At 39.5% G+C, this 16,746-nt stretch overlaps 1 protein-coding gene and 1 long non-coding RNA gene across 2 annotated transcripts in view; one reads left to right on the top strand and one right to left on the bottom strand.

Annotated features, from left to right (window-relative positions):
- HIBADH (3-hydroxyisobutyrate dehydrogenase) overlaps positions 1-6,178 on the bottom strand; it is an 87,579-nt gene extending 81,401 nt beyond the window's left edge. Inside the window, exon 1 of the mRNA XM_064506264.1 lies at positions 6,024-6,178. Within this exon, the coding sequence (XP_064362334.1) occupies positions 6,024-6,105 (82 nt within the window). The 5' untranslated portion in view covers positions 6,106-6,178. The remainder of the gene's footprint in view (positions 1-6,023) is intronic.
- A 5,747-nt stretch (positions 6,179-11,925) lies between these two features.
- LOC135327292 (uncharacterized) lies at positions 11,926-16,496 on the top strand. Its single transcript, XR_010387395.1, has 3 exons — positions 11,926-12,591; positions 12,685-12,819; positions 15,316-16,496. It is a non-coding gene; the product is annotated as an uncharacterized LOC135327292 (long non-coding RNA).
- The last annotated feature ends 250 nt before the right edge of the window (positions 16,497-16,746 follow it).

Genomic DNA, 16,746 nt, shown 5'->3' with positions numbered 1-16,746 from the left:
TGCAGCAAAAGGCTGATGGCATACGAAGCTACATTAGCAAGAGTGTAGCCAAACAGTCAAAGAAGTTGGTGACTGCCCACTACACAGCACTCATGATGCCAGCTCTGGAACTGTGGACAGTTCTGTGTTCCCTGGTACACAAAAGAGATGGACAAATGGGAGAGAGTCCGGCAGAGGTCCATTAAGATGGTTGAGAGGCTGAAGCATGACATATGAGGAGAGGCAAAGGGGACTAGGTTTGTTTAGCCTGGAGAAGCAAAAGCTAAGGTGGAGCACACTTGGAGCACCCTGAGCAATATCATTTAGCTTTGATGTTAGCCTTGCTTTAACCAGGAGTTTAGATAGATGATTGACGGATGTCCCTTCCAAACCTCAATTTTTCTTTCCTTCTACGAATACCAAGTAACTTCATCAGAAATCTGGCTACCATTTCTAGGCTCTTCCTTGCAGACTCTTTACTTCTACCCTGATCTCTTCTTTTCTCATACCACCTCATGGACATCTAACCATCATCTCAAACTAAACACCAAGAAATCTCCTAATCGTCTTCAGAGAACCTTCTCAATACCTTTTTCTACACAGCACTGATATCAACAGTGATGTCTGAGCCTAGAAGATCATGATCCCACTAATTCCTTCTTCATCATACCTGAGACACAGCCTTTCTCTCCCCACCAGCCACAAAGATCTCGGCTACTTCAGAACCTGCTCACTGGCCATGACTTAACAGATGTAATTTTGCCTTGATCTTCATAGAAATTTGGGGAATCGAGGATATTTTGCTCATGCTACTCTGTGTCACTCCCTCTCTGCATCCTGGCTTGCCTATCTCTGCAATGTCACATAAGACTACTTTTCATTGCTTTGATGACTCCTATGGTTGTCTATCATCACGTCTTACTATTAAGCTATCAAAACCCACTGGTAATTGGACCACAGTGAGAGACATACTGCAGGCAAGCACTTCGATTATTCCTCTAAGGCTCTTCATTATGTAAATACCCATGAAACTAACTCATTCTTCTACTATGAACCCTTCTTTAAAAATCTTTATTTTGCAATATCCACAAAAGACTTAGCAACAGTTAGGCTGGCACAAGAGGCAAGATGCTGATCAGTATTATTAGTTTCATGTCACTGCATTCTACTATTTCCCCTTTTGTCCATCTCTGTCAGTTATTCATTGTTTTAAAAGATTAAGTTAGGGACCATCTTCTGTTCTGTGCTAATTAAAACATATTCAGATGCACAGGAAATGGGACTTTTTAGAGTAACAATCCAATTTCTGACTTCCCAAAAGTTTGGTTTAATTTCTAGAGTAGCATCCCAATGTTAAATTAGCCACATTAAAATGATACAATTTGATTAACAGCTTTGAAAACCATCCAGATCCCCAGGTACTCAAATACAGGAAAACTGTTTAAAAGGACTGATGAAATTACCGCACAGACATACCTAACAGAGCTGATTTCAATTAAAGCTGAATCAACTATATTTAAAATCCTTGCATATTTTTAAATGATTATTTAAGACTGGCAGCTTGCCAAACAGAAGTTGTTTAGAAGACATGATTTTTCAGATTTTCATATTAGACGAAACTCCACAGGTGCTATCATGGAAAGTGACATCCAGCTTGGACATCTTGTAACTGTTTACAGTTCCAGATACATGACATAAGCTTGGTTTTGAAACAAGTGTAAAATTCAAATATCTATGGATTCATATTCTGCAAACCCACATACACATAGGCTTAACTAACCCCATCAACTATATAAGCATTTGCAGAAACTGTTCCTGTGGCACTGAGTCCATTTTACTTTAACGATAAAATCTAGAGTATCTTGTACAAGCAGTACACAATCTGCAGTGTTCTCTTGCGGGAATCTGTGAGCACAGATTCTCTCTGTGCCCTGGGTCTATGAAGACTCTGTTGATGATGAGGATCTATTTATGAACAGAGCTTTGAGAAGTCATTCTGCAACAGAAATACTTGATGTAACCTACAATTTCACAGAAGTTTTCCCTTAAAAATATATTTTTAAAAGAATCGATGAGTTCGTGAATCACTGAATGCCTTTTCTTGACCAAAACACAACCACTGAGGTAGCAAATTCAGAAATGCATAGATTTAATTCTGTCCTTAGACTACCTGGCCTATCAATGACCTAAAACTTTAGTCTTGTCAAGCTACTGTGTAGGGATGCTAAAAAGTAATTTTCTTTTTAACATAAACTGTGACAGTTATTAGTTTAGGAGATCATTTCAGATGCTTACATTTCATTTTATATTATCTCCTAACGTAATGATGCTTACAGTTTTAACAAAGGATTTCAGCTCCAGTGCGGCCTTGAATTCACTGCAAACACTAGACATGTACTCATAGACGTGTCAAGACTAGACATGTACATGTAGACATGTACATATAGTGCAGACACTGTAACGTGTACTACAGAACATATCTTTTTTGTATTCAAAGAGAAAGGAACTAATAGCTGGATAGGATCACACACAGTAGAACTGGAAAAGGTCCAGTATGCTTGTACTCTGAGGGAAAGCACAGTATAGCTGGCCGAGAACAGGACTGAGAATTCAGTAACTCTCAAATTGTAATCTCAGCTAGACTTACTTCTTGGCTTAAAGATATTTTGATTTATGTTCCCCAAAAGTGCCTGGTTCCCTGGGTTAGAATCCATAGCTGTTTTCTATAGTCAAGTGCCATCAATGTATCTGACATGAGGAATAAGAACCCACGTATTCTTGTCCCATGTGAGAGAGCCCTAATCTAAGTGGCTGCAAGTCATCTTGTTCTCTCTGGATCAGTGAATCTTGAGCTCTTTTCTATCTAGTACCAGAGATGTTAGAGGAGTGTAGGAAGATGCCTACAGTGAGAGGAAGCTCAGCCACTGAACTTGCTGCTTTTGCTCAGAGCTTTATGATAAGTTACAGTTACATATGGAGTGTCTTTTCAAGGAGAGGGAGAAACAATGACAGTTCAGTATGTGTCACTAAATGAGGGCTTTTGCCACTGATTTAGCATATATCTGAAGTTCTGGTGCAGGTACAACAGAAGACACCATCCTTCTTCTCCTTCTGGCTTCAAAAGAGAGCATCTACTTTCTATGGAAGCTCAGAAAGCATCTACTGAACTAGATTCTGGAGGGAACTAGATGGTGAAACATAGAGGTTAGAGATGCCAGCTGTACAGATGCAGAAACAGGTCTTCCTGCTGCTAGAAGCTTTTGCCAATGGAATCTAAACTGCCCAGAGTCACAGGCACGTAAAGGTTATGGTAATTTTGAGCACTGCACTCTGCCAAAGTAAACAGATAATTTAAGGTGATTCCAAGACTGAATTTGGCCATTCTACATCAGAAATGTCCCAGTTCAGTCTCCTTGCCTCTGTAAAGGTCTGCTGATGAAAAACAGACATGCTATCTCTTAAGGGACAGAGTCTTCTTATTTCATTTTTCTTACCTGTAACTATACCTCATTAAATGTTTGCTAATGCATTAAAAACAAAAAACATATAGTAAGTACTTCTCCTCTAAAACAAATATGAAGTGTACACTCAATGCCTTAACTAAGAGATTGGACTTAATAAAGTGCTGCACTTAGAGCAGCAGGTCTTCCATCATAATCTTTGTTTAGTAATTAATGCTTCTTTGCATCAGAGCATAGAATCATTCAAATACAGTAGTGCACCAACAGAAGCACAACTGAACTGTGAATTGAATGGGTCACCATTATTCACACAGAACTATTTGTGAGGACAGACAGTCACATGTGGCTCTCTAGCAGGGTACTGTCTTCTTTGACAAATAGCTCCCTCAACTGACAAATCTTCCTTCACCAGAAAATCCTCCCTTCTCAGCCATTATACCCTGTCAACGTACCTCCACTCCCACTAGCAGTCCCCCAGAAGGATTTCTTCACACCGTGAAAAATGTGTTTTAAAAAAGGTCATGCACACCCTCCCTGTGAAGCACCTTTGCCAGCAATTCAGCTGCAGATCACAAGATGAGATGGTCTCTGTCAACCGTTCAGTTTGCTCATATACAAACATACACATCCAAGATGTGTCCTTGAAAATCCTACCTTAGCTATTTTCCTCCTAGGAGATTTAACAGCCTCTCGCATAAATATATGAAAGAATCAATCCATCACGGTTTGCCAGCTGCAAATAGCAACTAAGCAAGCAACTAAGTGCTTCATTTGAATAACATTCAATAAGTGAACTACAAAAGACCACTAACAGAGTTGTCATGTTGGGCAGCTCTGTCAGAGCTGTCAGTTTCTTCATTAGTACAGTGTTTCACTCAGTATGATGGACAATGAAATCACTACACAAAAGACAAATTTTAGACTACTCAGAATTAAAGGAAATGATGGCAAGCCTAATAAATACATTAGAGATGGAGAAACCTTGACATATAACCAAGCAGCATAGCCCTTAACAGGTAAGAAGTCTTAATGCATGGACCCTCATCCCATAAACACTTCTCAGAGTCAACACAACTTTCAGAACAATCACTACTAAGTATGTCAGAGCTTCAACACTGGGTAAAATTCTGTTCTACAAAAGTTGCCTGTGAGAGTCACACTTTCTCCTTAGATTACAGTCACAATTTCTCACCCAGGTCTTCAGGCAAAGAAAAAAATGTGTATTTTTCAACTTTCAGGGCAAGTGCAATGTTTGGCTTTGCTTTTCGCACCTGTCCTCACTGCCCAAGAAACTGACTCTCCTCCATCTTCTCTACATTAAACATAATCACCTGAATATTGATCAAAACAGCAGATTTCAAAGTTCTTACAGAAATATTGGAGGACTAGATGCACAAAAAGTTCAAAATACATCGAAAGCTACTGCTAGGCAAACTGCGGTATCACAAAAGTTAATAAATAGACAGACAGGTCCCTTTTATTTAACTTTACTAGCACGTGACCAAGTATACCCATTGCACCTGAACTATTAGCACAAAATCAGAGCTGCAACTATGTAAACCATTTCATGTATTAGTGGAAGAGAAATAGCCAAGCAGAAATACCACTAAAAACTAGTTTCAAAATAAAGCATCAACCACATCTCATCGATCTGTTTAAAGGGGAATTATAAATTTTCAACCAGTTTACTTAGAAATGATTAATCAATTCCTGAACTCCTTTGTCAAGTATCATTTTAGAATCACTAACCATTTTAAATAATATATTTCTTCTACTTTGCTACACGAAAAGTCTTCACCTATTTGTTTGCTGGGAATGTAACTATAGCGTGACACGCATGAGCAACAGATGGTTATCAAAAAGGGCATTCAAAAGGCTACTGAAGATTTATTTCCAGTTATCTACTTCAGCAGGTGAGATAGTTTCAAACAATAGTGTAATTTTCAGGACTTAGAAAAGGGAAAAGGTTTGGGCTCCAGTCCTGTAAATACATTATTCTTTCACTTTGCACAGATGGGATATTTCCCTGCTGCTCCTTCCACTGCACGTGAGTCAATCATATGTGTGAATTACGCAAATGAATTAAGCCTGAGGAAACACGAGCTCTAACAGGGGAAAGTGCTGCTTCAGTTTATGGAAAATAATCAGATACCAAGATTAAGAAAGTTGAACGGCCCAAATCTAGATCACACGCACTGTTAACATATCACTAGTTCCACGTAAACACTTTTAATTTCCACGCCCACTATTGTAAACGAGTGAAAATACGTATTACGCTAAACCACCCTGGATTTATCTGACTGTTGATATGAGCCTCAGGTAACTTAGCACCGTGTTAGTGACAAGCCCGCCGCACCACGAAGCGTTTTCACCAGCGGTCCGAGAAGCCGATACCGCCTCCGCCTGAGGCGCTGCAAGGCGGGGGCCCCCGCGGCGGCCGTTAGGCTGCGCCTGCCACGCGCGGGGGCCCGCGGCCACGCGGCGGAAGGGCAGCGGCGCTCCGCGGCCGAGAGCCTGCACGGCGCGGCGCGGCCCAGGCGGCAGGGGGACCGCACGCGAGCCGAGGGGGAGGCCGCTCCTTACCCATCGCCGCGCGGGCAGCACGCACCCGCCTGTGCCAGCGCCACCAGCCCGCGCGTCCCCCGAGCGCCACAGCCGCGGCCATGCTGCGCGCCCGCGCCCGGCGACCTCCGGCTCAACCACCGCCCCGCCCCGCCCCCCTCCCCGCCCGCAACCGCGGCCCGCCTGCGCCCGCGCGCCGAGAGCGGCGGCTGCGGCAGCCAATCACAGCCGCGCCGCGGCGGCCGCCAGCCAATGAGAGTGGGCAGGCTCCTCCCCGTGACCCGTCGGCCCCGCCTGCTCTCCCTGACGGACGGGGTCGACGCCGCTCGGCGCTGCCGGTGCCAGGGGTGCGGGGCGGGGGCGGGGGCGGGGGCGGGGGCCGGGGCCGGGCCGGGCCGGCGCTGGGGCGCCTTATTGGGGCCGGCGGCCCTGGGGGCCCAGGGCACCCTGGGGGCGGCGGTGCGACGCGACGCGACGCGACGCGACGCGACGGGTTGAGAAACCCTCCTGCCATCAGAGCTCACTTTCCGGCGCAGCGGGGTTCGCCCGTCGGAGCGGGGCGGCTTGTCGGCCGACCGGCCGGCAGGAGCTGCCTGGGCCCCGCAGGCCTCGCGCGGCCGCGGCCTTCCTGGAGCCGGGCTTCGCGGAGGGTGCGTGGTGGCAGTGGCCCTCCCGGGCCGCAGGGAGCCGCCCCGCGCTGGTTTCACGTAGCCAGCGCGCAGAGAGGCGCTGAAGCCTGTGGCTGGATCCGTCCTGCCGCAGCACAGAGCACGGCTCCCGGAGGGTCTGATGGGGGTTGTTAACGTGAGTTTGTTTGAACTACCGGCTTCTCAGAGCTTGTGCTGCTCGTCCGCAGCGTACAGGAGACGGGGCTCAGAGACCTTGCTGGCAGTCTGGGAAGAGCTTCGAGCTGCGGCGCAAGGGAGCAGGCCAGTGGCAGGCAGGACACGGCCTCTTTGGAGTAAGGTTTCAGTTCAGGCCCCTGCAACCGCTGCTTTTTTCTCTCTTGAACAAAAGAGCTATTTTCTTGAGAGCAAAAGTTGCCTTAGTGTGTTGAGGGGCCACTGTAAAGGAGCGGTGGCTACACCCTGTATCATTAGCTTACTCTTACTAGGTAAAAACTTCTGTAGCTGTTATGCAGTATTATTTACACACTTCTTGGAAAACGTAATCGTCAGGAATAGATCTCAGGACCCACTGAGTCAACTTCTATTTGCTCACACTTATGTGAACGCAGAAAGAATGTGCCCAGTCTATGTGCTTGACTCTTCTATATATATTACAATATACTTTTGTATATTCACTTTTGCGAAGCAATGGATGGCATGCAGTTAAATTAACCCACCAAACAGCTCAACAGAAAGGAATTTTGTGGGCAGTGAACAAGGTTATATAATAGCTGTAATCTGGCATGTGTGAATGCTACCACTCAACAGACTGAACTCATCTTCACCCTGTTGCTTCTTTCTCTCGGTGCCCTTCAGCTGAGCACTGGGACAGTACAACTTGAGGAGAAAATAAGATCCCTGCAGCCAAGGCAATGGGAAGAGATATGCAAAACCAGAAACTCTTTAATTTGTTAGCACATTGCAAAAAATCTGAAGCTGCAGAGACTTAATATATATTGATATTTTCATAAGCTCACTTGCCTCTTCCACTATACCATTTGAAGACACTAAGTGAATGAGGCTACTGAGCTATGTTTACTTTTCTCCTCAGTGGTGACAGGGTTGACAGCCATCTCAAGCACAAACTTTGCTGGGATGAGAAGAGGTGTGATTCCTGATCAATGCAGCTAGGCTGACAGAAATCTGTAGTGAGCCAAATGAGGCCTTTGGAGGTAATTAAAACCCAAATTTTGCATGTAATCACATACATCTTTAACTCTGCTTGAAAGCATGATTTTTCCCCCCAGCCTGATTCCTCACCACTTTACATTTTCATAGAGTCATTTACCCTTTCGCAACTGGCTGTAGACTATTATTAAATCTGAGTTACACCAGTGATTACTTTGGTATTCACTGTGCAAGAATGGATAGGTGGAACAAATGAGCAGAATCTAATGCAGTGTTGTGGTTCAGGTTTTTAACTCCCATTAACAGATGCAGCTCTGCCTGTAAAGCTACCTCATTTTCTAGACCTATACCCTGTCTAAGAGCATTTACATAGGTATATATGTGAGAATTGCACTTTATACCAGCATAATAGAAGTACACCACCATCACTTCCAAACAAAGCAAGAGAAACTGGCAAATGGAGAATCCTGTCTAACAGAAATGATTAAAGGATTGTAGACATAGCCTAAGAATACTTTGCCAGTACATCTGGCCTACATAAACACTATTGTTACAGACCTGTCCACTGTTATATTACTCTAGTTTTTATATAGTTTTTGTACAGAGTATGCTGACATGCTCTGTACAAAATACAGGCAAATGTATGACAAATCTATGGCAGACAAAATACTTGAGACTAGATTAAATACACTGTCTGCTCATACACTGAACGTTGATACAACTGATACTTGTAACTTAGTATTTCTCAGGTAGGCAGTATGAGAGGTTGCAGGACTGCTATATTGCAGAACATTTGCAGGAGAAGGGAGAAAAGCAAATTAAAAGTGGTTTTGTTTTGGGTTTTTTTTTTTTTTGCCAAAATGCCCTCTAGTGATGTTTGAACTTTTAGCAGGCTTATAGTAAAGTTAGCTTATTTTGTTAAAAATAATTTTGCCTTTCGTAAAAGTTTATCTTACTATAAATTATGCCTTCCTGGTTAATTTTATTTTGTATATGTTTCTCATTTCTTTGCCAACCTAATCACATTCTTTCCACACAAAATGAAGAAAAAAGACCTTATTAACTTAAAAATATTTTTGTTTTAAGTAAATAGCTATGAAAGCATTTACTTATATTAAACTGAAGTATTAAAATGTTCTGGTTTATTCAACAGTGGCAGTATCTCCTTACTCACACCTAGTAAGATAGTTTTTCATAAAAATTTCTATGTGATGATTTCTGAAATTGTTAACTAGTTAAAATGCAAATATATAAATAAATCATTATTTGTAAAGCTGACTTCTACAAATTAAAAAAATATTTTTTCCTGGTGTTAAAAATACTTCATTTGGGTGCATAAAACCCCAACTTTTTAAGTAGAATGCTTTAAAGTTATGTGAGTAAAGTCTAAGACTGTCTATAAAAATAAATTCATTAGATATTTCAAAATATCTTGAAGTGCCAAAAAAGCTTTCCAGAAATCAGTGATTACACTGCAAACATGACACAAAGGGGAACTGTTAACAAGTGTGACTTTGCCAGTAGTAGGAAGATTGTCAACATTTAATTGGCTTTAAAGTTTTGTTCTGTCAATGGTGTATTGTATCTTAAAAGCAATAATACCAACATGATTTAGGCATGAAATGGGTTCTCAAAATATCTTACTGATTGTGGCAGGAAGCAACTATTTTATTCAGGAAAAGTTGCTAGCCTACTTGTTGCTGTAGTGTAAGGAGTTCATTTTTTACAATACAGCAAAAAGAAAAGCATAAAAATTACATATGAGAATAACAAGTAGTAAGCATGTAGGTGGTTTGTACCTGTTTTCATCCATAGATCTTATAGTGCTTTATCAAAAGAAAGTACAGATGTCATCATAAGAAATAATCTTCTGGTTTCCAACACAGCTTAGTCATTTTTGATGCCCAAAGCTAGGTAGGTATATCCTGGAGGTTGCCCTCCCACCTCCTGTCAGTTCAGTCACTTGAATTGCTTTTTTACAGCTTTCTGTACTGGATCTGTGAAATGAGCAGGATTTAAAAAAATCCCCACTGCCTTTGCCCCAGCTGCTCATCCCCCTCTCTGCATTACAATTTACTGTCCCCTCAGGTATGCCAATATAGCTTTTGTTAACTCATTCCTTTCAGTCATCCATTTTACAGTCCGCCCCAACAAATGCCTGTACTGGCGCACTGGGCCTCGGTAGGGACTGAGCAGGCCTGCCTGAAATGAGAGTGGTACAGAAAGCTCCTAAATCAGTTCCTGAAACACTGGATACTGGTAACGTAGAACCAAATTCTGGGTCATAGGAAGATAAGAAGGTTCCCAGTGTCATACATCAGGTCGGTGACAGAAAAGACAGAAAAAAAGGCAACTATGCAACTTTCTTGACTATCACTACCATGTAACAGTATTATACTACCATTATTACCATTGTTCATTAAACCATATTGCCTTGCTATTGTTAATGAATAGTTCTATATCATCTTGCTTTGTAGACTGCTGCTGTCTGATTTCTGCAGGAACTTGAGAAATGTACAGAAGATACAGCACCTTTTTACAATACAGTACTGTATCCCCTGCTGTAAACTCAGTTTATTAGATCATCAGAAACTTTTTAGATTATTACCTAGTACCTCATGAGTCCTTAGTGACTCTGTACATCAAGAACTTTGTCTTTAAGTGACTGAAATTTATTTTCTTATGCTGTAACAAACGTGCAGACCTTATATGTGGTCTGTAACACTTTTGACATTGTAACATGGACACTAAGGCATAAGAAATGTCAGAGCTCTCACAAAACAGAAAGCAGCTGCTGTTGATGGAAATTATGCACCTGTTGGTAGGTTGTGCCTGCTAAATTCCAAGTCATGTAAAATTACATAAAATAAAGAAGGGTGCTTTCTTTATTCTTGATGTTGAAAATATGGCCATCTAAGTCTGCTTTAAGGTGTGATATAGAAAGACAAAACATAAAAAATAAAAAATAAATATAAATACAGAACAGTTATACTATGTTATTGTCAATTTGCATTTTCTTAGATTTAAGGAATCTTTCTTCTGTAATAACCTTCAAAAGCAAACAAAAGTGTATGCACTATGGCAAATTATGCTAAGGGATTTTCAGAGCCTACCTCTGACTTAACTCTACTGATGTGAGATAATTACATTTGATCAGATTTTTAAGAGATTTCCTTTTAGGGAGGTTTCCTTTTCAGGACATTAAGTCTTATAGTCTGGGCTGATAACTGCACAATTTTCACTGAATTTAGTGAGAGTTACAGGCCTACAACACCTGTAAAAGGGGGCCCTGATTGCAGTGTGACATTTAAATTCAGCGTTAACACTACTTGGTTTAGCCAAAAGAAATTACAGGAGATATAACAGCACATCTGAGTTATTAATCAAAATGAATTGGCAGCCAAGACTGCAGTGTTTTATTCCTCATTCTAACCTTTCATCTTGCATTTGCTGTGTTTACGTCTTTGCTTTGAAGAGCTTTCGGAATGTTTGAAAAATGCACTAAAAGTGCAGTAAAACTGCTCAGGAATTCCTGAGCTGCAAATAGTTGGAGTTGGGAGAGCATTTCAGAGGAAAATCCCTGCGTACTTCCTCTCTGATAATCCACTTTGGCCATTGGTGGACACAGATTACAGTACTGGGTTAGAGGGACCTTGGGTCCAACAAAGAATGACATTCTCGATACTTCTAGATGTTAGGACTCTCAGGGCAGCATTCATTTCCTATTTATGTGAATTTTATTAGATAACTAACTGGAACATATGAGCAGCAATGCAAGTGGTTATTTTTGCTGCCAATATTACAGTAAAAAACTTGTGTATTTTGAACTGATTTAATTCTTGCCAAGTTGTGAGATATATTCTGCAGTGGTGTGTAATCAAGTAATCAATCACAGGCTGAATATGTGTAATATTCTGAATATTGCACATACATATGGGGAAGCAAATTCAAGGCTTCTGTGGGAATGCAGTACCCTGGGGAACACTGACATTTTTTTGGTATGAAGACTTACAGGAATTTGTATTTTAATTTGGAATGCAGTTGCATCTTACTTGGACATCAGGTGAATGTTGGAATGTGCATGTTACAGAAGGGTATTGGTGCATATTTGTATTAATTTATATCGAATTCAGTTAAGTACTAGAAGTTTTGCCCTCTTTTTAGCTCTGATAAATCCCACTAGGATGTTCAGGCTAGACTGTGCTGACTGGGTTTTTCAGAACAGCTGAAATGAGTCAAGTATTTATTTCCCATGAGAATTAAAGTATCTCCTTCAAGTTCCCTTCAAAATTCCATCCAAGTAAAATGCAACGGAGATACTTAATCTGGTTGAATTTCATTGGACAATGCACTGGAGACCACATCCCTTCAAACATAACATTTTGGTAAATGGACATAGTACTTCAACATACCAATGCTGAAGTACTGGTTATGAGCAACTTCAGTTGCTATTATTGAGGCTCTTTTACAAGTAATTGCAAGTAGGAATTTGTATGTAGGCAACTGCATATAGGTTATATCATGAACAATGCAGAGCTACTCCAGTTGGAGAATTTGCACAAGAAGGTCAAAGTGTAAGGCAAGTTACCTGTATAGCATCCCATAGCAATTTGGGGTTGGTTTTATTTTTGTGTTTTAACTGGAAAACATGTTTTAGCTGATTTTAATGGATGTAGAATCTGTTAACGTTTGTGTACTGTGGCTTATTTTTACATGCTTATTTCACATGACCTAGAAACACAAAGAAGAGGATGACTTTGGTTCCAATTTGGATAAAGGTTTTGCAAAAGCAGGTAAGAAAGGAAAAAAATTCAGAAGAAACATTGCTAGATATGTTAAATTTTTAACATCGAGCATGGCCATTTTATTTCAACTTCTACCTGCAGTGCACTACATACAGAACATAATGATTGGTGGGGGAATTGTAGAAAACAGTCACTCTGTGCCCTTCTGACAGTTATGAGATTCTGAGATAGGAGAAGAATATGAACATGGTAAAAGCAACATCGAAAAGCAACATGGTAAGTTGATTTCAAACTTAAGGGGCCCAAGGAAGGATGAGGTAATTGTTGCCCAGGAAAAGATGCATGCATATAAAGCACAGAAAAAATAGTTACATGTTTTCCAACCAGCATAAATCACTCCACAAGTATGAACTTCACATTACTGTGATAAAATCCCAAACTAGCCTCACTATGATATAAAAAGAGGAATGCTGGCAAAAACTCAGTCCTTGGGTCCTCCTACAAAAAAGTGTAAAGCACACCACTTCAGAAACATTTTGTGTAGCATGCTCCTGAGCAAAATCTTGGCTTTGCCTCACCAATGGGAGGTGATCTTGCTCATACTGACATTCTTGGGAATTTGCCCCTGATTTCAGTGGAAACGACTTAAGGTCCCTGGAAGAATAAGGCATACTGAGGGAAATTCTTCATCGCAGGCTTGCTGAAAGAGTTAATAACAGGGAACATAACCTACTGCTGCTCAAGAGAACAATCCCTTAATTAACTTTTTTAACAGACACACTGTTACTTAAGCAATATAATTCAACACAGAAGAACCAGCTTAAGAAAGCTATTTTCTATTTTTGGATGCAAAATTTGGACTCAGTTTTATACTTTTCCTGAGTGCAATTAATAATGAATTTAATTCCTTTGGAATTTTAGCTATACAAAGGATATATATGTTTCATGGGCAGAAGGACAGAGAGTAAGACTTTACAAGGAGCAAATATTAATTAAGATCTATTTCATATTCTCATTGAAACATCACAGTGTATAAATGAATGTAGGTCAGCACCCCTTCTCTATTCAACACAAAGACAAAACTACTGGGGTTATTATGATGCTGTATTGTCTGAACTGTATTGTCCATTCAAAGATTTTGAACTGAACTTGTAATAAAAGTTTTATACTGTATACCTACATCAGGCAATTAGTTACAGAATACTTATTTAAAAAAACCCTCCATTCTGCCCTACTGCAAATATGAGATGAATATACCTTATTTAAGATTTAAGAATTCTAAATACAAAGTGCACATTTAGTTTCAGTATAGTGGTATAATTTCACTACGTAGCATGCATACCTATGGAAGAGCTTGTTTCTTATTAATTTTGTGTTATATCTGTGCTAAATGTTAATGAATTTCCCTACTGCTGACTGTTCTTGTAGGTTACTTTTGAGTAATGGCACTTAAGTAATAGTCACTTGCAGTGAAAAAGTGCAGAAGAAACTATTAGATAACACTTTTTAGAAGTGTTCACAGCAAGTGAGGTATGCTTCATCTGTACAATCTGTGATACAAATTCCAATAGAGCAGACTCATTAGGACATTGGTCACCAAAACAATAGGATCATTTCCTAAATATCAGCATTATAGTGTCAGTATTCTACAGAAAAAAAAAGATAAACAAAAATTTGTTTCCCTAAAGTAAATTAGAAAATGTAAACATTTTGTTAATGTACAATTTACTGCAGTTAAAGATATTTTAAATTTGGTTGCCTGACCTGGGGGATAAAATAAGAATGTGCATTACACAGAGATATGCTGATTACACTAGAACTGTTTACAGTTAAACCAACTCAGAAATACATTTAAGAGTCTTGCCCTCACATACAATAGTAAAATAAAATTTGGGTATGATATTCATTCTAATAAGATTAATACTAATAATTAGCACCACTAATAACTTTAATGAATTTACTGTGGACTCGTTGAATATAACTAAATATAACTGAAATGCAAATCTGGTCTGTTTTGCCTGCCTTTCGATATTTGCCTAATTCTAGGAAAAGATACACAAGAAAAAACATCATGACACGTTCCCAAAATCCAGTTGTTGAAACCAAAATTTTCTGAGTCAGTCTGACTTCCTCATTAGTATTGATTCTGCAAAACTGACGTAGCATGCATACTTACATACATAAACTGAAGCTTTAATTTATAAATAAGATGGAATAAAAATATGTTCCATGACTGGTTTGTCTGAAAGAAAAATACTTTTCAAATGGTTTGTTTTTTTTCCCCAGAAACACATTATCTTCAGTGAACATGAAATCAAACTTTGATTTGTTACTATTAAAAATGAACATAAATGTATCATTATCACTAGAGTAATATAATCCTATTATCATTTTACTAGATAAGCAGTGACAATGTTGTGTTTGTAATAGCCTCTAGAGATATAATAAATCTAGCCAGGGAATGTTGGCCTGGTCCAAGACAGATTAAATGTGGAGAACTGGAATATAGTTCCCAGTAAACAAACACTTTGGGGTCAGGAGGTCATACTTGCTCAGTTGTTCTTCATAAGCCCTATTGGAAATAACTTTCATACCATTACCGAGTATATTTCATGCTACCTAATAATACTGAGGGCCGAGTATAGTGGTGATATAAATGATTTCTAAGTTAAATATTGGGTGTAAAGTGATCAAAAAACAATATGCAAATGGTAAAGTAAGATGATGCTAGACATTCAATGAGTGTAATTAATAAGATTTTGCTCTTTTCAGGGGAAAGAATACATCCCACTTGAAAACTGGTGCAAATTTCCATTGACAAATAAGCTGAATTTGGCCCTGGTGATACTGTGAATAATACAGCATAAACTAAAAGCTAACTATATTTGAATTCAAAAGAGGACAAGGAAGAACATACAGCCAATGAACTCTCCCTTGGCAGCTGACTAATTACAGGAGAATGGGGACTGCAAGTCAACAAAGGTCTGGGAAGGAGAGACAGAGCTACATACTGAATTGTCTTTTGGCATTTCTTCTAACAGGGAAAAAATGCCTGGATTCTGGGAATGCTACAATAAGTATATATGTGTGCTGCTTATTTTGGGTAAAGTTTTCAAAACCTCTTAAGTTATTTTAAGATTAACTTGCTGTCTTTCAGAGAGACTCAGTCACCTATTTTGCCCTGTTTTAAGGAAATGGTACACTACTTATGGGTATATTCTGGAAATATTACTGACAGATATTGTTAACAAGCTCAGTTATGTCTCAGTGGTAGATTTTAGCAAGCAGTTTTATAAAGCCTTAAAAAGTCCCCTGTAGCATAAACATGATATATACAAAATATGCAGATATATAGGCTAAATGCTGCCCACATGACATATCCCAGTAAAGATAACGCACATTGTAAAAGTAGATTCTAACCATGGTGTTTGTATACAAAACAGTATTATAGGCCCAACGAATCCGTTGCCATGTAGCCAACTATAGCCATATGTCAGAGCTGTGACATTACTGTGTTTTTTAAAGAGTAAAGGCTGTTATGTGCATTAGTAATGTAAATTATATTTTGATTGAATGAATACAGTTCCAAAACACACCATCACACAAGCAAACTTTGGACAAAATTGCTAACTTTACTACCTTATAATGTAAAGTATTGATTAGCAAAAGGGAGGGTCATTTGCTAAAGCTGTTTCTTCTTGTAGAAAGGTGTAGAAATGTAAGCAGTATAGTATTCTGCTTTTTTTATAGTCATTGTTAATAGCAAACACTACACTTAACATTCCAAAACAGGTTTCACTGTGATTCCATATTCATCTGTTCATGCAAATGATCTACTAAGACACCATATGGTGTTAATCTTGATTCAGTGAGGAAGGGATTGGAAAATTTAAGAAACACAAGGAAATTTATTTGTAAAATAAGAAATGGTATGAAAGTTTTCCAAAAAATGATAGTAGTGCAGTAGAATTTAGTCTGCATTTCTTGGTGAACTTGTGCTAATCCAATAAAATCAGGACTGCATTTCTTTCTGTATGTAAATTTGCACAGCAGATCCAGCATACTATACTCTGTACAATGTTAACAGGTAGTAAATACACAACAGAATAACAAATAATCAGGGGGATGAACTAAACTTGGATTTCAATTTTAGCACTGCATTTCCTAGCTTCCTAATAATTGATTTGCACATAATATATGTAA

Source organism: Dromaius novaehollandiae, chromosome 2 (genome assembly GCF_036370855.1).
Source record: "Dromaius novaehollandiae isolate bDroNov1 chromosome 2, bDroNov1.hap1, whole genome shotgun sequence".
Lineage (NCBI taxonomy): Eukaryota > Metazoa > Chordata > Aves > Casuariiformes > Dromaiidae > Dromaius > Dromaius novaehollandiae.
The sequence above is the reverse complement of the archived record's forward strand: the minus strand, read 5'-3'. Positions and strand labels throughout refer to the sequence as shown.